This window comes from Mytilus edulis, chromosome 9 (assembly GCF_963676685.1).
Source record: "Mytilus edulis chromosome 9, xbMytEdul2.2, whole genome shotgun sequence".
Classification (NCBI taxonomy): Eukaryota; Metazoa; Mollusca; class Bivalvia; order Mytilida; family Mytilidae; genus Mytilus; species Mytilus edulis.
Window position 1 is genome coordinate 31,731,435 of NC_092352.1, and position 18,771 is coordinate 31,750,205.

General features: G+C 32.4%; 2 protein-coding genes across 4 annotated transcripts; one reads left to right on the forward strand and one right to left on the reverse strand.

Moving 5' to 3' along the window:
* Nucleotides 1–500: 500 nt before the first annotated feature.
* Nucleotides 501–3,476, reverse strand: LOC139488110 (beta-1,3-galactosyltransferase 5-like). The gene is made up of 2 exons (XM_071273499.1): nucleotides 3,346–3,476; nucleotides 501–1,976 (listed from the first exon to the last, which is right to left on the reverse strand). Exons 1-2 carry the CDS (start codon nucleotides 3,433–3,435, stop codon nucleotides 966–968), a joined length of 1,101 nt encoding a protein of 366 aa, XP_071129600.1. The 5' UTR covers nucleotides 3,436–3,476; the 3' UTR covers nucleotides 501–965.
* LOC139488111 (interferon alpha-inducible protein 27-like protein 2) lies at nucleotides 3,382–18,426 on the forward strand. Of its 3 annotated transcripts, none has more exons than XM_071273500.1 (3): nucleotides 3,382–3,521; nucleotides 11,916–12,026; nucleotides 16,901–18,426. In XM_071273500.1, exons 2-3 carry the CDS (start codon nucleotides 11,942–11,944, stop codon nucleotides 17,350–17,352), a joined length of 537 nt encoding a protein of 178 aa, XP_071129601.1. In that variant the 5' UTR covers nucleotides 3,382–3,521; nucleotides 11,916–11,941; the 3' UTR covers nucleotides 17,353–18,426. The 3 variants fall into 3 exon arrangements, with proteins under 3 accessions (XP_071129601.1, XP_071129602.1, XP_071129603.1); XM_071273501.1 differs by lacking the exon at nucleotides 3,382–3,521 and adding an exon at nucleotides 3,530–3,656; XM_071273502.1 differs by lacking the exon at nucleotides 3,382–3,521 and adding an exon at nucleotides 6,488–6,603.
* The last annotated feature ends 345 nt before the right edge of the window (nucleotides 18,427–18,771 follow it).

The window sequence follows — 18,771 nt, forward strand, 5'->3', positions numbered from 1 at the left end:
AGCTATTCGAATACACCTACTTTTTGTGATTCTATAGATAGGTATGTCACTTGACCCATACATTTCATCTTTTAGCACTGTGATTTTTTTATGTTATAAAGTCAACCTGTAGCTTTGATATGTAAAAATGATAGAAACTGAAGCAAGACGATGCATGAAATATTCTTGCTTTGTATGATATCAAGACAAAATATTCAACTCAAACACGCCCTAACATAAAAAGGTGCACTCGATTTTCTCTTTTCGATACAATTGTTACCCTTTTTTTTGAATTTTTTCTTGAGTCACATAATGGAAGGGCAGACACGAAAATTACTGAACTAATAGATTGATATGTTTTCCGTCCGTGGTAAAAAAAAAATCGGAGGTTATGCATTTTCTACGTCCAACTTGAAAGATACCCATGTTGTCGACTTGATATCTAATTGTTCTGCTTAACTATGTTCTAGATAAATTGAAAACTTATGCAAATGGTGTTTTTAAAATAAAACACTTCGTAATTGAGAAGAAAATTGTCATTTTATTTGCTTCTATTAACTTTTAAAAAATTTGTCACTATAGTAAACATTACAGTAAGCATTTATCGCCTTCTCGAACAAAGAGCTTCGATTCTTTTGTTCTAGTTCATCCAGGTTTCCGACTGATATACTACTAGGTCTTGTCCGATTATCGATTTAAAAACTTTGCTATTTGTTATGAATAAATAAACGTGCCAGTTAAATTTAAATATTAGCCTTATTGGCTTTATCTGCTATTTGGTCGGATAGTTGTCTCAATTTTATTTATGTTACGTCATTTTCGCTAACAAGAGACATGAAAGTACAAAGGTTAAATATAGTAAAAAAAATCAAACAAACTGGGACATCCTATTCATATTAAAATATTTAATTAAAAATTGTGTAAAAAATGAATAGCAACTATATCAGTCATTGCCTAAGCTAATGTTTGGATATAAAAATCCTAAGCTAACAGTTTGGATATCTGCTGTTTATTTTCCCCCATATAAATTCCATCATTCTTGGCGACAGCTTAGTCGCTGTAATCCGTTTAGAATTCACAAAATCACATGCTTTAGGCGGAGTATCATACCAGAATGTAAAACCATTCATATGCTGGTGTTTAGTTCGTATTGATTTAGCTAAAATACCAGTGATATACGCATCCTCTATTGGTAAATATGGCATGTACTCAGAGGCCTTTACAAGTCTATTTGCAATGTTCCTCGATACTAAATATGTATTTCCAAACATATAGTTCGGGTAGTGCGGAAATGGGTATGAATTTGTTCCTACTTTCCATACCCCGTTTCGTCTCACTTTTCCGTCTTTATTTAGTTTTCCTATTATCACTCCTCTATAGTCAAATGTAACGTTTGTTTGTAGAACGTGTAACAAATATGGAGTATTAACAAACGTGTCGTCGTCTGCTTTCAAAATAAATGTTGCATTGTAACAGAACAAATGTGACCATTCTAATCCCATTAAAATGTTTAATGTCAGATTGTAATACGAATCTACAAAATCACCTTGTAAAATGTCCTTGAAAACTCTACTTTCTTTTCGTATATTATCGTTCCATGACGTGTTCAAGCTATATCCAACTAGGAACACATGTTTTACTAAAGCAGACGATGTCATTGCCCATGTTGAACGGATTGCGTGACGTTGTCGACTGTTCTGTACTTTTGAAGGAATAATAATTATCAAATACGTTCTTCCATCACACAAATTTTCGTTCATTGAAGTAAAATTTACTGTAAAAGGATTAATTTTATTCTTACGTAAAATGAAGTAGTCGGCGTATCGTTCATCTTGTGTTTTGCGCTTTCCATCTCCATTTAATGTAAAATTCTTGTGACTTACAATTTTACGACTGTAAAACTTGTGCCACATAAAAAGAATTGCGAATATAAACACGGCTACTATGATCATGGCTTTGACAATCCATTTTGAGAGTTTGCATGGCTTTTTGGTCATCTGAAACGAAACTTGAATAAATTATCCCTATTTTCGAAACAAATTAAACTCGATGCAAATACAAAATGTATGTTTTAATAAAAAAAAATTGTCGTTTAAGATATCTATACTATAAAAACAAAATTTAAATTCCAATGTAAAAAACATAGTTCAAATATTAAAGACTTTAACACTATTTTTTAAAAGTTATTCTTGCAAGATGCTATTTCGCTGAATAAAAAAAAACAAGAATATGTCCGCAGTACACAGATGCACCTCTCGCACTATCATTTTTTATGTTCAGTGGACCGCGAAATAGGGGTAAAAATCAATTTTAGCATTTTAATTTAGAAAGATCATATCATAGGGAACATGTGTAATAAGTTTTAACTTCATCAAAAACTACCTTGACCAAAAACTTTAACCTGAAACGGGACGAACGGACACACAGACAAACGGACGCACAGATGAACGAACGGACGCACAGACCAGAAAACATAATGCCCCTCTACTATCGTAGGTGGTGGGGCATAAAAATATCAATTTAAATGACGTGTCTTTTATGTAATCTTTTTTTCCTGTTTGTATACACTTAACACATTTAAATTCATTTTTATTCGATATGATCTTATTATTTCTAACTATTTTTCATATAACTGTTCAAGAGTTGGTAAATTCAAAGACACAAATGTGTATATATGTCTCTGGTAAATTCATTTAAGACTTTAATTTATTTAAGACTTTATTCTAATTTGAAAAGGGCAAGAAATGAACTGCTGGATATTTGTATCCAGTTGATTTTTTATAAGCCTTTACAAACTGCCAAAAGATAATAATTAATTATGCCGCAATTCGCCCTTTGAGATCAACTATAAATTTCCAAAAAATCTTATCAATATAAATTACTGATGAAAATGGTTACTCCTTGAAAAGCTTATCACCTCCGCTTTCCTCAATCCCTATTTTTTTCTTTAATTTTTTTTTTTTTTTAATTATATAAAAGAAAGCTTTATTTTTCTTTGTGCGGAGAGTGTCGACACACCATTCGTGAGCCATATTCTTTCCAGCTAAACATACAGGCTTATTTCATTTCACAAAAGTATTTATAGATCCTGTGTATTGTATAAACATAATAATGATGAAGTTGCGATTTCTCTGGTTTTGTTCAGTTTTGATTTAGTATATATTAATACTTTTTTTAATTGAACGAAAATAAATAACTACTATTATATTAAAAGTATGTTGGTATGCATAAATAATTGCATAAGACACATTTCTTTAGCTGGCACAGCTTTTGGTAAAGTACTACTTGAACTACACAAACGTTTAACGATTACTTTAGAATAGACTTTCGGTAAAAAAATTAATGTATTATATAATAGTTACATACCTCCGGTTCAGTTACATGAAACAAATCGTTTTTGAGCCAGAAATGATTTTGGTTTGGGGATCTTTCATGGAATATATTCATCGCATTCATAATGTTTATCTTCTTCCGGAAGTTATCTTATTTCAACAGCTTCTTTATGTTATGATGGATGACCTTTTGAACTTGTGAATTTACACGTGAGTATGAATGATAAGTATACTGCCTGATTATGCATGCTGATATCAATCATACATCGATAAAAGTGAAGTGGGGAATCTGTTCAAACTGGCTACCAGCAGTTGATAAGGGAGATTTTGAAGGATAATTCACAGGTACATATCATTTTTCTTTCTGTGCATTAAATAAAGATGTTTACTAAGGAAGATATATTATAGAATGTTAAAGCTATGCCTAAATCTGTTCATTTTTAAGAAGTTGTCAGAATTTCATAGTTATGCATTAGAAATATCGAAATCCAAAATTATAATAAAAATTCGCTGGTACTGTATCACTTGACAAGAAACAGTGTATTTTAGACATGTAAACAGTAAATGACAGCGAAAAGATTTAGAAAATCTATAAAATTGAAAACTGATTCTAGCTGCTGCTTGATTGATTGATTGATTATCTTTATTTCCTCCATATATATGAAGATTTTACAATTTATATTATAAGAACAGAATCAAGAACATTACACTAACATATTTACATATTCTAAACAACATCTAAGTATATAAACAGCAATAAAAAAGTCCATCTTTAGGTAGTTACATAATTATATGAAATACAGCCCAAAAAAACGCCTATAGTTCACAAATTTCATACAAGAACAACATTAGTTGAGATTAAATATGCGACTATAACAGTGGTGGATCCAGAAATTTTCATAAGTGGGGGCCCACTGACTGACCTAAGAGGGGGCCCGATCTAGTCACGCTTCAGTGATTCCCTATATAAGCAACCAAATTTTTTCCAAAAAGGGGGGGCAGGCCCCCAGCTCCCCCCCTAAATCCGCCTCTGTATAAAGATCATAATTGAAGACCTGATATAGTTTATACACACAATCTGCTATGTGGCACATCAAGAGGCTCCATACATCAGCATTTATAGTTTGCATGGTATGATTCATACTTCCAAGTAACGACTCTACAATTTTGTCGTCATCTTGATTGAAGAAATGAACGGAATCTTCTACGTCAAGAATATCAACAATTTTGTAGAATATTTCTGTCCGAATTTGTAAAAGAGATGTACAGCAAAGAATATAATGCATAAGTATATATCCTATTATATAAGTTACACAAGGAGCAATTGCCTGTTTTAATATCTATGGCACCTAATTTCACAAGCGTCATACATTTGAATTTAGCTATATATAGAGATCGATAAGTTACCGCTAGTCGTAACAAACGATGCGCCGTTAAACATGTATGTATTTTATAGTTTGGGTCGCCTCTTGAATGGTATGTTTGCTTCGTATTATGGTGTCAAAAAAATGTTTATTTTTGAAGATTCTAATTTAAAGTTGTCAAGAACTTCCAATAAAATAAAAAAAAACTGTTTTGTATGAAAAACAAAATATGAATTCATATATATGTTTTACTGTAACACAATTATTTGATGGGCACTTAATACGTTATGGATTTTACAGTATATTCACTTATTTTTTTCAATATCAATTATAGTAGATCAAAGGACCCTTTTGAACGTCTTTTTTTTCAAATGATTTTGCGGACTCTTTGTGGTTGCTTCTTGTGACGAAATATGTCATTTTGTTGATTTAATCCCATTGTTGCTGACAACATCATTTTATTAAAGGTCGCTGTCCGATAAGAATAACACGAATAACAGTGATGCCATACAGTTTTGTAAGTTATAAAAAAAAACATCATAAATCATTTTGTCTATAATCAATCTATAATCTATTTTATCAGTACTGGCAGTTTGTATAATTGAAATGTAAAAATGTATTCCATATTTTTAACATTTTGAAAGGTCCTAGATTTGTTATCGATATTTGGTAACTATAAAGGCATAGACTCGTCACTTTTGTGCTTTGCAACCAAAACGAGAATCCTGGATGATGAAGAAGTTTTCTTTTCGCTTCTCTCCTTAGTATTCCAGTAATGTAGGCATCTTCTGTAGATATACTCGGCATATAATTGGATGCAGTTATGAGACTTTGTAGTAATGATCTTGGTATGACATACGAGTTTCCAAACACATAAGGTGGATAAATTTTATGTGGATACAAGTCTAAAGCCACCTTCCATCTCCCTTTGCGATTTACCACTCCACTTTCAACCACATGTCCTATGATCCTTTCGATGTGTACATTTTGACTAAGAAACAAGAGGAGATTTGGCACTAGAATAAGAGTATCATCATCCGCTTTCAACACGTATTTTGTATGTTCGCAGTTTTTATTTATCCAGTTTAATCCGATCAAAACTTTCAATGTCAGGTTCTCATATGAATCAATAAAGTTGCTAGATAAAATATCTTTGAAAATTTTACTCTCGTGTAGTATTGCTAATTCCTCGTTTCTATTTTTCAAACCTAGTATGAAAATATGTTTAACTGTAAAATTTGGATGTAAGTTAGTCCAGACTGAATTGAGCCATGTGTTCCGTATTGAATTGCGTTCTTCTTTGGCACCAAATGTTGACAGAATTAGAACAACTAAATATGGAGACGGGTTGCAAACGTTTTCCAATAAATCAGAGTTTATTCTAAAAGAATCCACATCGATTGTTTCCCTTTTTATCATCCGGGTCTTTCTTGTTAATAACATATTTCTGTTTAATGCGTTAGAAGCAATGTGCAATATACAAATAATTGTAAATAACGACAAAACTAAACACCATAAATTATGTGATACTCCCACAAAATAACGAGCATGTTTCATTGTCCGATATTATTATACAAACGGGCCAAGGAATTTATTAACTGCAATATTTATATGTACAAAATGTATATATATTTTTAAGAAAGCTAATTATGATACAAAGGTAAACGTGTAATCTAAAATAATCCTTCATCATATTCATATAGACTTTTAATGAATTCAAATACATGAATGAAAACGACAACAATTTATTCTACCTTGTGGAAAAGCACCAATAATTGCGTTATGCATAGCTTGTTCAAAGTCAATATATATATGCATAACCTCGGCCACAAAGGAAAGTTGTTTTTGACGGCAGAGATCGAAAGTTATATACCCCAACACTTCATAACACTGTTCATCTTTCTCTGGTAAGAGGGCGTAATTTAAAGGTACGTAGTTTCAGTTTTTACATCCGTGTAGATGACCACTGTTCACGACGTACCTACGATAGACATTTAAACTGTGGGGTCACCAAAGGTTTCTTAACGCCTTTAATTATAAAATAATTCGAAAAATTAATCAGGAATAACCTTTATGTTTTGATTTATATAATTGATATAAATCAAAATATCGTGTCATTTCTGATTAATTTTTCGAATTACTTTATTAAGGTGTTGAGAACCTTTGGTGACCCCATAGTTTAAGTGTCTTTAAAAAGTACATAGTGAGCAGTGGTCTTTACATACAAACGTTCACCTAAATTGTCCCAGTCAATGGATGAATTTAATGTGTCAATCAATGGCCACAGCCACACTGTTTTGAATTTCATTCTAAGTATATAACTGATAAAATAAGCATACCTTTCTCGCGATCATTATTACTAACCTTTCGATATGAATGGGCAGTATTTACTCACCTATATATGTTAAACTGTAAATGCAATTAGGAGCAAATATAAAATCGACGCAAATGAAAAAATGAAATCGGTGCAAATGTCATACACCCGCCACAACTTAATTTTCAATCAATATAGTGGGTTTTTAACGATTTAAAACGATTCAAAACTTTAACCGTAAAATAAGTGTTGCCTTACTGTAAATTAATTCCAACAGTAACAAAAAATCTTCCAATGTGCATATTTGTATATAAATGATTTTTTTTACTAAAATATATGGGTCTGCACTTTTTATAGTTTAAAAAAGGATAACTTGACCATTACGAAACCCTAAATTCGGAAGATCGTAACGATATATATTTTAATACTGAATTTGTTTTAAGGGACACTAGTTTAATTTTCTGTGGAGGAGGACTGGTGAAACGAATAGCAGTGACTGGCTAGCATGCAGTGCACTGAATATAAATGAAACGACATAAGACAGCACGGAAATTAAAATTCTTACCAAGAAAATAAAATAATCTTGTACACAATTAAAAATAAGCACAAAATAAAATGGCCAATCTACCAACAAGTGAACATTTATCCTCCCTATCGGAATTTTTTTTAAATCGTTTTCTGCCAGACGATGTTTTGTCCCTATCATTTGTTAGAACTGAGAACAGGGGGCTCTTGAAATATTTATTTTCAATATTTATATATAAATGATCATGTTGGTATTGTTTGAATCATTTGGTAATGCAGATTTGAATTGAATTGAATTAAAGTGCATAACTTTCAAACTTAAAAGAAAACAAGAATAATGAAAAGATTCAGTCATTTACATTTTACACAGACATAAGGCCGTCAGTTATCAGGTTTCATACATGTAGTCTAAAAAAATCAGTCAGTTAAGGATGTACACCTCTGAGGAGCCAAACATTTCTAGAATTATTTTTTTTTTCTTAACCTGATTTTTGGGTTTATAAGACTATAACAAAATAATTGGTGAAGAAAAAATCATATGGTGGTGCACTTCTTTTTTGCTGCAGCCCTTTGAAAATGCCCAATTTTGATGATTTTCCCATTTTTCATCGATTTTTACCTATTTTTGGGCTATTATCATGAAAAAAATCACAGTTCCACAATTAAACTTTTTTTCATACTTTCTATAAAGATGAAGTGGACCAATCTGGATAAATTTTACTTAAAAAAAACTACAGGTAGGTGTTAATATCAGAAAGTTTTATCATATTTTGACGCTTTTTTGAGTAAAATTTACCATGCTGTCAATTTTGTATTTTTGTGATTTTTCTCAGTTTTAAGAACAAAATGTATATTATTTCAACTTTTTTGTTATAAATGATTGAAAAAATACATATCTAACAAATTTGAAAAGACCAAAATGATATGGGATGTACACGATTCTTGTAAAATCATTTTTTATATCCCTAACCCATTCCACAGTGTAGATACTATTCTGTACGCTATCCGGAAGTCGCGATTTTCGAAGCGAGGATTTCAAACTGGCTAACAGAACGGTTTTGTTTTGGTGCTTTTTCTCATCATTTGTTTACTCCTATATCTATAAAGTGCTTTGCACATCTTAAATGTATGTATAACATCATAAATATGAGTAACTGTAACAAAAACATGCAGTAGAAAATAAAATATTCGCGTGCATCACACCAACTTCATAGAAAAAAGTGAAATCGATTGACAATTTTGCTCCCGTAGTACAAAGCAGATAATCTTTTATTGCGAATATTTGCATCAGTTTACAGTAAAATATATACTGTTTCAATATTCCTACCGTATTTAAGTAGAATGTTCGTATTTCAAATAAAAAAATATGCTTTCCTTGAGGAACCCAAAATAAATTACTGTACGATCAGTCTTAAACTGACTGTATTCTAGTAGCGATTTCAGATTTTTTGTCTGTATGACCAGTCGTGATTTTGAAGAAAAAAACAACAACAAATGGAAGTTTTTAACGACCTTGACTGAAAAACAACGGCAATTTGAAGGTATATATGTGTCTATGTGATATTATGATTGTGTCCATGGAACTATAACGTGTAATTTCTTTCATCAGACAATACAAATATATTTCTGATGATTTTTGTAGACGGCAAATTAATTTTTGTTCTGTCAGTCTTACTTAAAATCAAATGCCTAAAAAGCAATACATGATTCGCTTGTGGACTGTATTAGTGTGTCGTTGCAGTTATCTGTTTAACTATTACATTTTTAAAGACTATTTACACCGTCTACCGTTGATCAATTGGTGATTACATACATCAAGCCTGTCTCTTTTAAAATGACAAAAAATAGATAGAGAAAGCTTTGTTAAAAAACTTTAGGTATTGAGGAAAGAATTAACGAAATTATACCCCGCCACTTCTATAGTCCATGTTTTGGAAAAAAATAAACCACCAGAAAAACTAAATTATAGGTGCACAGGGGCATCATTTAATAACGAATATGAGAAAGTTTTATTAATACTAGTATATGGTAAGTTTTTGAAAGTTGCGTATAGTAAGCGGGTACCACCCAATAAGGTAATGGAAAAGTCCATATCATGGAAATAAAAAACTGATGATTTTTCGAAAAACCAAAATAAGAGGTACACAATTGAATTAAATGATAAGGAATCTGAAAAAAAAAAAGATTCATTAAGTTATGACAAGTGTCTGAAGGAAGTTGTGGATATAAAATAGGTACGCCCAATATAAGGTTATGACAAAGTCCGTATTTACGATAGAGAAACATCAAAAATATGTTTACAAAATATTCGAAATAGAAGGTCCATACATACATTAATAGATTACAAATGGAGCAATTTTAGAAAAGTTTAACAATTGGTTTTGGAGGTCACGGTTGAAAATATCTGATGGGTGCCCCCATATAATGCAATGTTCAAGTCCGTATCTTATATAAAGAGACCCCATAAAATATTCTTAATAAAATCAGAAATACATTCCTTTTATTATATAAATAAGGCCGTTAATTTTCTCGTTTGAATTGTTTTACATTGTCATTTCGGGGCTTTTTATAGCCGACTCTGTGGTATTGGCTTTGCTTATTGTTGAAGGCCATACGGTGACCTACATTTGTTAATATCTGTGTCATTTTGATCTCTTGTGAACGGTTGTCTCATTGGCAATCATACCGCATCTTCTTTTTTATATTTTTTATATTTATGATACGGAATCCGAGAAAAAAATAATTAATAGTTATACCAGTGACGGATTCAAGAAAATTGGGATCCGGCGGTTTGAAACTCTTTTTTTTAACTTTCAATGCATTTGTATGGGAACATATATTTGGAATCCTCTTTTCTCCTGGATTGGACCCCCTCTCCATTTAAAAATGTCTGGAAACACCAATGTATATTAAGTGGTGTATGTGGAGATGCGCTTGCAAAACCGGCGAAACATGTTGTACCGGTCCAACGGACGAACGGAAAGACGGACTTCATTATCACTATAAACCATCGCCTCACAAAGTGGTGTACAATTGAGTGTGAAAGAGACAGATCTACATCCAAAACAAAGTGAAGGAACTGTGATCAATTATAGGCTACAGTACGGCCTCGAATGTTTGTAAATTCATGCATTTTTATATAGTAACTATTAAATCTGTGTGTTTGTACAATTTTAAGTAAAACGGAGGACATTTCTGAAACTTCTATAAACAAACAAACCTTTTTCTTATTTCAGCCACATTCAAACATCCTTATACTTAATGTAATAAGTCGAGTACACCCTATCAAGCTAAAACATGTTTGAAAAGTTTACAGGATGTGAATTTATTAAAATATATTTGTGTTATTTAGAAAAATGCCATCTTCTAATGTATCGTAAATAACTTTGAAATCACTACTAGAATACAGTGAAATAACGACTGATCATACAGTTTCAAAATATACAAGCGAGACTGATCGTACAGTGAGAAATTCAAACAAGTGTAATTTTCTTATTTCTGGCTTCAAAGATCTGGCTGAAACTTTTACCACCACTTAAAATACACTTTATCTAGTAAATTAAGTCTGGATTTTACGTTAATTTGTACAGTAAGAGTGCAAAAAGATTGTTTTTAGGTTCACCAACTGATTTTCCTTAGTGATGCACTTGAAAATCTCTTAATTAAGGCAAAGTTACGAATAATGAATGTGCTAAATTTAATTATAAACCATTTGTGAGTATCGATGTCAGCTGAATTAATCATTAAGCAATGTACAGATGAACATCTTACCGTTTGATATAGTATATCCGACAAATTTAAAATGTGATCCAAAAAGTTCTCGCTTCGAAAATCGCGACTTCCGGAAAGCGTACAGAATAGTATCTACACTGTGCATTCAAGTTCTCAAAAATTTTGGCTAAAAATACTGACTTGATTTGTCGTAAAATTTAAAAACTGGATTATTCGAAAACCCTTCATTGTAAATACGCATTTTTTTCACAGAGTTATGTTTGATTATTATATTTTTTAAATTCATCGATATTTTCTACTTGTATCACATGTTTGGGAAATAATTCAAGAACGAGATTTCAACGAGACTGAACGAGACTGAAAAGTCAGAAGATTACATCCTTAAAACACAACAGTGTTATAACTTGGGACAAACGCCAACTTTTTTTTAGTTAACATGCTTGATAGGCAGTACATTATAACTAATTTATTACATTTTCTGTGCAAGTAGGTGTACGAAATTATTATTTCCCTCTAAATATTATGTAAACGTCCTCGATCCAGTAAATACATATTATCCACAATAACTTTTTGCAATGACAACCCAAAGTTACCCCCATTATAAATGCAAAAATTTTAGATGCAACTTTCAGGAAATCATACGAACATTTCACTTTCTGGATTTTCTAGGTCAAGGACACCATCAATACGTAACAATGTCTACACGATGTACAGTGGCAGGGTGTGAATGCAAACAGTTTGAACAGCAGTCCACGGTTATTAAAGAAAAGAACAAACAAGGTTTGCTATGTAAGATTGGTAGTGGAGCTCCTCTTTATATTTACAATTTATTAAGGTATTTAGGACCCGTGGCTAATTTTATTTTTAACCGGATTTTTGTGACAAAAATGTCGGTTATTGATTTGGGGATGTACGGCGGGCGGTCGGGCGGGCGGCAACCAAATGTTGTCCGTGCATTTACTCATGAACCGTTCAACCAAAGCTTTTCAAATTTTAATATGTTGTTACTGATGACAAAATGGAGGTCAAGTTGAATAATATAAACGATTTTGACTTTTACCGTTCAGGAGTTATGGTTTTTGAAAGATTGAAAAATGGCATTTCCAGTCGTGTACGTCCGTGCATTTACGAATGAACTGTTCAACCAAAGCTTCCCAAATTTTAATATGTTGTTACTGATGACAAAATGGAGGTCAAGTTCAATAATGACGATTTTGACTTTTACCGTTCAGGAGTTATGGTTCTTGAAAGATTGAAAAATGGCTTTTCCAGTCGTGTCCGTGCATTTACTCATGAACCATTCAATCTAAGCTTTTCAAATTTTAATATGTTGATACTGATGACAAAATTTAGGTCAAATTTGATATTGACGAGTTTGACTTTCACCGTTCATCAGTTATGGTTCTTGAAGTTGTGATATTGTCAGGATACAAATAAATGTTAATAAATCCGGTTTGCTGTCGTTGTGACAGCCTCTTGTTAGGAGTTGAACTTGTTTATGTAGCTTTTCGATTTCCAAATTGATATTAAAGGATTTACTAGTATAGTTATTCGGTAATGTTTATTTTCTACCTAATTTCATTCGTACTAAAATAAATACTTTCTGATCTAACTTAAAGTAAATAACAAACAAGAAAACTGGTTGTGCGTTCGTTGTAAAGCTTGCATAAATTTTATGTAATGAACAAATCAACAAAAAGATCATACATATGTATCAATGTCATCATGTTATATAATTAAGCATCAAGTAATTACTAGAAGGAGGGCAGAGGCGGAATCAAGGGGGTTGAGCACCTGCCCATATATGTTACTCAACGGATAGTAGAAGAGTAATGAATGACCTAAATATTGAAATACGCGTGAACATTTAGAAATAGTTTTTGTTGCTCTATTAATAAGGTTTCAAAATTAATGAGGTATAAGGTATGTTTGTAATTAGGGGCTTAAGGGTCGCAGCAGTCCATTCCATCATTCAAAATATCCATTTCAGTATTCAAAATTGGATATTGATTTCTTAATTTTCATGCATATTATTTTTAATTTAGTCCCTCTGTAACCCCTCTAATGGTCATGGCGGCAAATATTGAACAATTTAGTCCTCTATCTATAAGCTTTCAAATAGTGTATAAAGATTTCTGTAATTATGGGCTGACGGGTCGCAACAGTACATTGCATTATTCAAATTACGCTATTTCTTAATGTTACCCATATTTCGACATTAAGGTCGTATGTGTTTCCTCTAATAGGCGACACATATTGACTATATACCTTTTGTTCCCCTATTAATAAGCTTTCGAGTGAGGTATAAGGTATATCTGTAATTATCAAAATTGGCTATTTCTTAATTTTCAAGCGTATTTTGTCATTTAGGTCCTTCGTTACCCCTCTAATGTTCATTGCGGCACAATCGGCAAGTGTTATCCATAATTAGGCGATGAATTGTAGCATAGCTCAAGTGAAAATTTAAAAAAAAAAGACAATGTTAAGTATTAATTTTTATATATATATATATATGTTTTTGGTTTCAGGTCGTCCATATATTGAACCTAGGAATTTCTGTTCAAAGTAGTTAGAGAAATCGACTAGTTTTTCCTCCCAAACTAAATAAATTAAAAAATATAGTTAAAAAAATTCAGAGTGTTGTGATATTTTTTTCTTTCTTATATTTATTTGAAAACTTCTTAGATGACAAAATGACGAAATTGGAAATACGGGATATAGTGTCACAGTCAATTTTTTTTTTTTTTTTTCATTATTTACTTTTCTTGAATACTATGAAAATGTTTTAGGAGGAATTTTGTCAAATAAAAAACGTTTTTCTTTCAACCGTAGGTGGACGTCTGTATCCAAATTGTACCCTCGTTTAGCGATCTTGTGTATATTTGGTTCACCGTTTTGAAAGACTGAATTAGTCCAACTATGTTTCATTAAAAAAAGAATATTAACGCAAATACAAATAACTAATTTTACGAAGAGGCAAATCATGCTTTGTTATTAAATGAAAACTGATTCAAACATTAACGTTCAGTATAGGTCTGACCGAGAATTAGATTAAGATTTTTTAGTTTTACACTGGAAACTCCACACTAAAATTTACGACAAAAGGGAAGATTTTTCGCTCCTTATTGTTAATTTTCCTTTTTTGGATTGTGAGTTCAATTGGCACTATCTTACGGTGATTATATACATGTACAACTCGTTTGTTATGTTCGTGTCTGTTGTGACGTTTTTGAATTTTTAAAATGAACGTAATCTATACATTACTTAAGAAATAATTCTATCCTGCCATGCTCTATGCTCATTTTAACATGGGTAGGCATTATGTTTGTTAATATCTTAATACCGAGCGTTAGCGAGGTATTAAATGTTTACAAATATAATGCTCACCCATGTTAAAATGAGCATAGAGCATGGCAGGATAGAATTATTTCGATTCTAATAGGAATATTTGAACTTTTTCACTTCGAAGCGGACCTATAGTAGACGCTCGGAATGTCGCCATTTTGATTTCATGAACCAAAAACGTTATAGAAAATCAGCAATTATCAATATAAAAAGAACAGAAACATTTAAACTTACTTTTAGAATGTTTTTATTTAATTTCCTAGCGAGCAACACCAACGAAAATGTCCATTTTAATCTCTGGCGTTGTTCAAAATTCACATTTCAATTGTGACGTCAATCACGTGCAGCCCATGTTCTATTTGAATTAGAACATGGCTGTGTATCCAAAAATTAAGAACGTCATATAAGAATGGTAAATTATTAAGTCAGGGATTTCATTAGCACAAATTACGTAAATAGTTATCAAAGGTACCAGGATTATAATTTAGTACGCTAAACGCGCGTTTCGTTTACATAAGACTCATCAGTGACGCTCATATCAAAATATTTATAAAGCCAAACAAATAGAAAGTTGAAGAGCATTGAGGATCCAAAATTCCAAAAAGTTGTGCCAAATACGGCTAAAATAATCTATGCCTGGGATAAGAAAATTCTTAGTTTTTCATAAAACCTTTACTTAATTCTAGCAGGTAACCAATTCAAAACTGTAATTAGATCTTTGAAGATTGTTTTATTGATATTAATATTGATTTTGTTATACATGTAAGTAGATTAAAACCAAACTTAATATTTTTGTTATAAATGCACTGTCATGGATCTAGAATCTGTTGATACCTGTATCTTGGCATTGCACATGGTCATGTTTTTCTCTGACTGTTTATGACGTCTTTAAACAAAATCTGCTGGGTGTTGGATGTCTGCTGTTGATAATTTAGTCTTAGATGCATGTTTTTGTATATTTTGTATTGGCTTTGAACTAGCTATCAGTAACTGTGAGTACTCTCAGATATGTACTTGTGTCTTTTTTGTTGTTGGGATATACAAGTACCCGGCCAAGTCCACTCTGTGTTTTTGTTAGATGTATTTCTATTTGTATATATCTGATGATTTAAGACTTTTAGAACGGATTTTTAAAGAGTGTTCTATTGTTCCACTACTGAACCAGGTAAGGGGTGGGTTGGGCGCCCGCTAACATGTTTAACCACAACACATTATATATATGTGGCCGTCCCAAGTCAGGTGCCTGTAAAAAGTAAAATAACAAAAGTATCGAACTCAGAGGAAAATTCAAAACGGAGAGTCCGTAATTAATCAAATGGCAAAATCAAACGCCCAAACACATCAAACGAATGGATAACAAATCCTGACTTGGAACAAGCATTTTCTTAAGTTTTCTTGACTGCGAGGTTGAAATATTAGTGACAAGGTCATAATAAATAATAGGTTTGTTTGCCCAAACGCTACCTACCCAGAAAAAAGCTGCCTACTCAAATTCTTTTATCGTCCTGATTTGAAGAAGTTTTTTTAATCAAATAGGCATGAAGACTAATAAACATCTGATACTTCAATTTCTTTTTTTGAAAAAAAAGGAAATGCCTACCTACCTACCCACTGTCTCAACCTTTGGGTAGGGTTTGGGCAAACCAAAATATTTTTAAGTGTGGCCCAAGTAATCAACATTTATATTGAAATCATATGCTTCTTTGGGGGTATAATTGCCTCCCGCAAGTAGATCAACTTGATCTACAAACAATTTTAGTTTTCAGTTATTTTTGCAGGTATTGAGTGACCTACCTTAATATTATCGGTTTAAGTTTGCTTTTTATAAATTGTTACTTGGATGGAGAGTTGTCTCATTGGCACTCATATATCTTCCTATATCTAATTACCGTTAGTGTTCAACACTTCCAGTGTCAACCAAGTGAACGTAATTATATATAGATGTCAATGTCTTGGTTATTGTACCCGCGCAATACGTTACTGAAGACATTAAAATACCCGTCCGTTCGTCTAGCCTGGAAAGTCTACCACGAGTATAATTCATATTATTAACACAACTACATTTCCTGGACTGACCATTGGATGCACATCAAAATGTACTGTGACGTGTAATTCGGGATATATTTTTATAGGTTTTAAACACAAGATGCTTTGTGAAGTTTTTTTTAAGTGACAATTTCGGGATTCAAAAATAAGCGATAGTAGATTTTTTCAGTCAAAACTTTAGATTTAGTGTCACTGACCACCCGTTCTATACATCGGTTTTATACTATTGAATAGAATTTTATGTTTTTTGTTTTTGTTTTCAGGATCATGGTGGAAACCTCTAGCCATCGGAACAGCTTGCCTAGTTGGTGGTGCAGTACTCGCTCCGATCGCTGTCCCTGCAGCTTTGGGGGCTATAGGTTTTACAAGTGGTGGTGTGGCAGGAGGGTCTATGGCTGCTGCAATGATGTCATCAGTAGGTAATGTTGCTGCCGGAGGTGCCATTGCTACCATGCAGTCAATTGGAGCCGCTGGATTAGGGGCAGCTGGGACAGCTGTCGGTGCCGGTGTTTCTGGTGTTGCGGGTGTCGCTGCTGCTAAAGCTGCAGGTGTAGGAGATGGAGAAGAACAAGGCCATGACTGTTGTAACCCCGAACATACCTGTAAAACTTGTCAGCACTGTAGTTGTAAACATGAATCGGGTTTTCGTTCTGCTCAGGCACCAAAAGACAAACCTGAGACTATTATAACACATAGTAGTCTCAGGAAAAACTAAAATTAAAACTTCAATTGAAACATGTCAACAACAAAAAAATTTCATAAGTATATTATAACAGTTTCTACATATAAAGGATAAATATAAGTAATTCGTTTAGACTATTACGTTTGTTTTCATATTGTTATATTTGATTTATTGCTATAAAAAAAAGTGGAGCTCGTTTAGAATGCTTGTAAATAAGTTTGATTTCTAAAATCTGCATAATGATTAAATCCGTAAATATAAAATCTGAGATTTATAATCTAGTTTTTGCAGTGTATTTTATTTTCGAAGGATGTCACAACGCTTATGAATCAAAACTGCCGTTCTCTTTTTATTCCTATGAATGATACAGGCTGATGCACCTACCAAGTAAATGTGTAAATAAATGTCCTTTTCGTTGGCTACAAATTGTCTTGAAACATGCATTTCTGCATTTAGTTGATGCTAATGTGTAATATACGCGTTGTCTGATATTTCCTCTCCAGGAAAACAACAAACATATTTATTGATTGGTGTTTAACGGCACTTTTAGCACTGACGTGATATTTCGTGGCAGTCAGTCATTATTGGTGGATGTAGCCGGTATGCACCCAGACAACCACAGACCTTCAGCAGAAACCGCAACTTATATAAATGATAAAAGCACGGTTAATAAAAAAATATAGCGAAAGTGACACTTCCTGGTTTAAGAAATTTGACCCTTTCAGATATACATCTACTAGCTACATTTTTATGCACCTGTCCTAAGTCAGGAGCCTGTTGTTTGTTTGTGTTTTTATTTAGTTTTTTCTTTATTTATTTTTTTTTTGGTTTATAACTGTTTCTCTATTTTTATATACTAGTAGATTACACCGTTGATTTTCCGTTTCAGTTGTTTTACACTAGTCATTTTTGGGCCCTTTATAGCTTGCTACTCGATGTGAGCCAAGGCTTCCGCGTTGCTGTCCGTACTTTGAACTATAATTGTTAACGTTTAACAAATTGCGACGTGGATGAAGAGTTGTCTCATCTTATTAGTTATAGAATAAGTTATCAAGGAAGAGATTCCTGCAAATTAATGTGAAAAAAATAAATCAAAAGTACAAGGTACTTTCATTTGCCTTTCTTATATCTATATAGTCCATAAAGGAAATTCATGCAGCACTTATGACATTATGCTTATAATGCTAATATAAGATCGAGTTTGGAAAGATAGATGTATGAAATTTTGGAGACCACAAAAACATAGAGGACATAAACAGAATTCTATAATGTCGACTTTGCCGTAAAGAGTTGCAATCTAAACTTTGAATTATTCGAATGTCTTAATGTCTGCTTCAGCTCTTCTATATTTTTTTTCCTTTTTAAGTTCTCTTTTAGCAGCAAGTTCTCTTTGTCTTTCTATCTGTCATACATCTGAATGTTCTCTCTGAGACTTCTCTCTATCTGCTTCAG

Bases quoted from the DNA above. Each gene is read 5' to 3' on its own strand.
- LOC139488110 (XM_071273499.1), bottom strand. From the start codon at position 3,435: ATGAATGCGATGAATATATTCCATGAAAGATCCCCAAACCAAAATCAT. The intron at 1,977-3,345 runs GTATGTAACTAT...GTTTCGTTTCAG, and splicing joins TTCATGTAACTGAACCGGAG to ATGACCAAAAAGCCATGCAA.
- LOC139488111 (XM_071273500.1), top strand. From the start codon at position 11,942: ATGTCTACACGATGTACAGTGGCAGGGTGTGAATGCAAACAGTTTGAA. The intron at 12,027-16,900 runs GTTTGCTATGTA...TTTTGTTTTCAG, and splicing joins TAAAGAAAAGAACAAACAAG to GATCATGGTGGAAACCTCTA.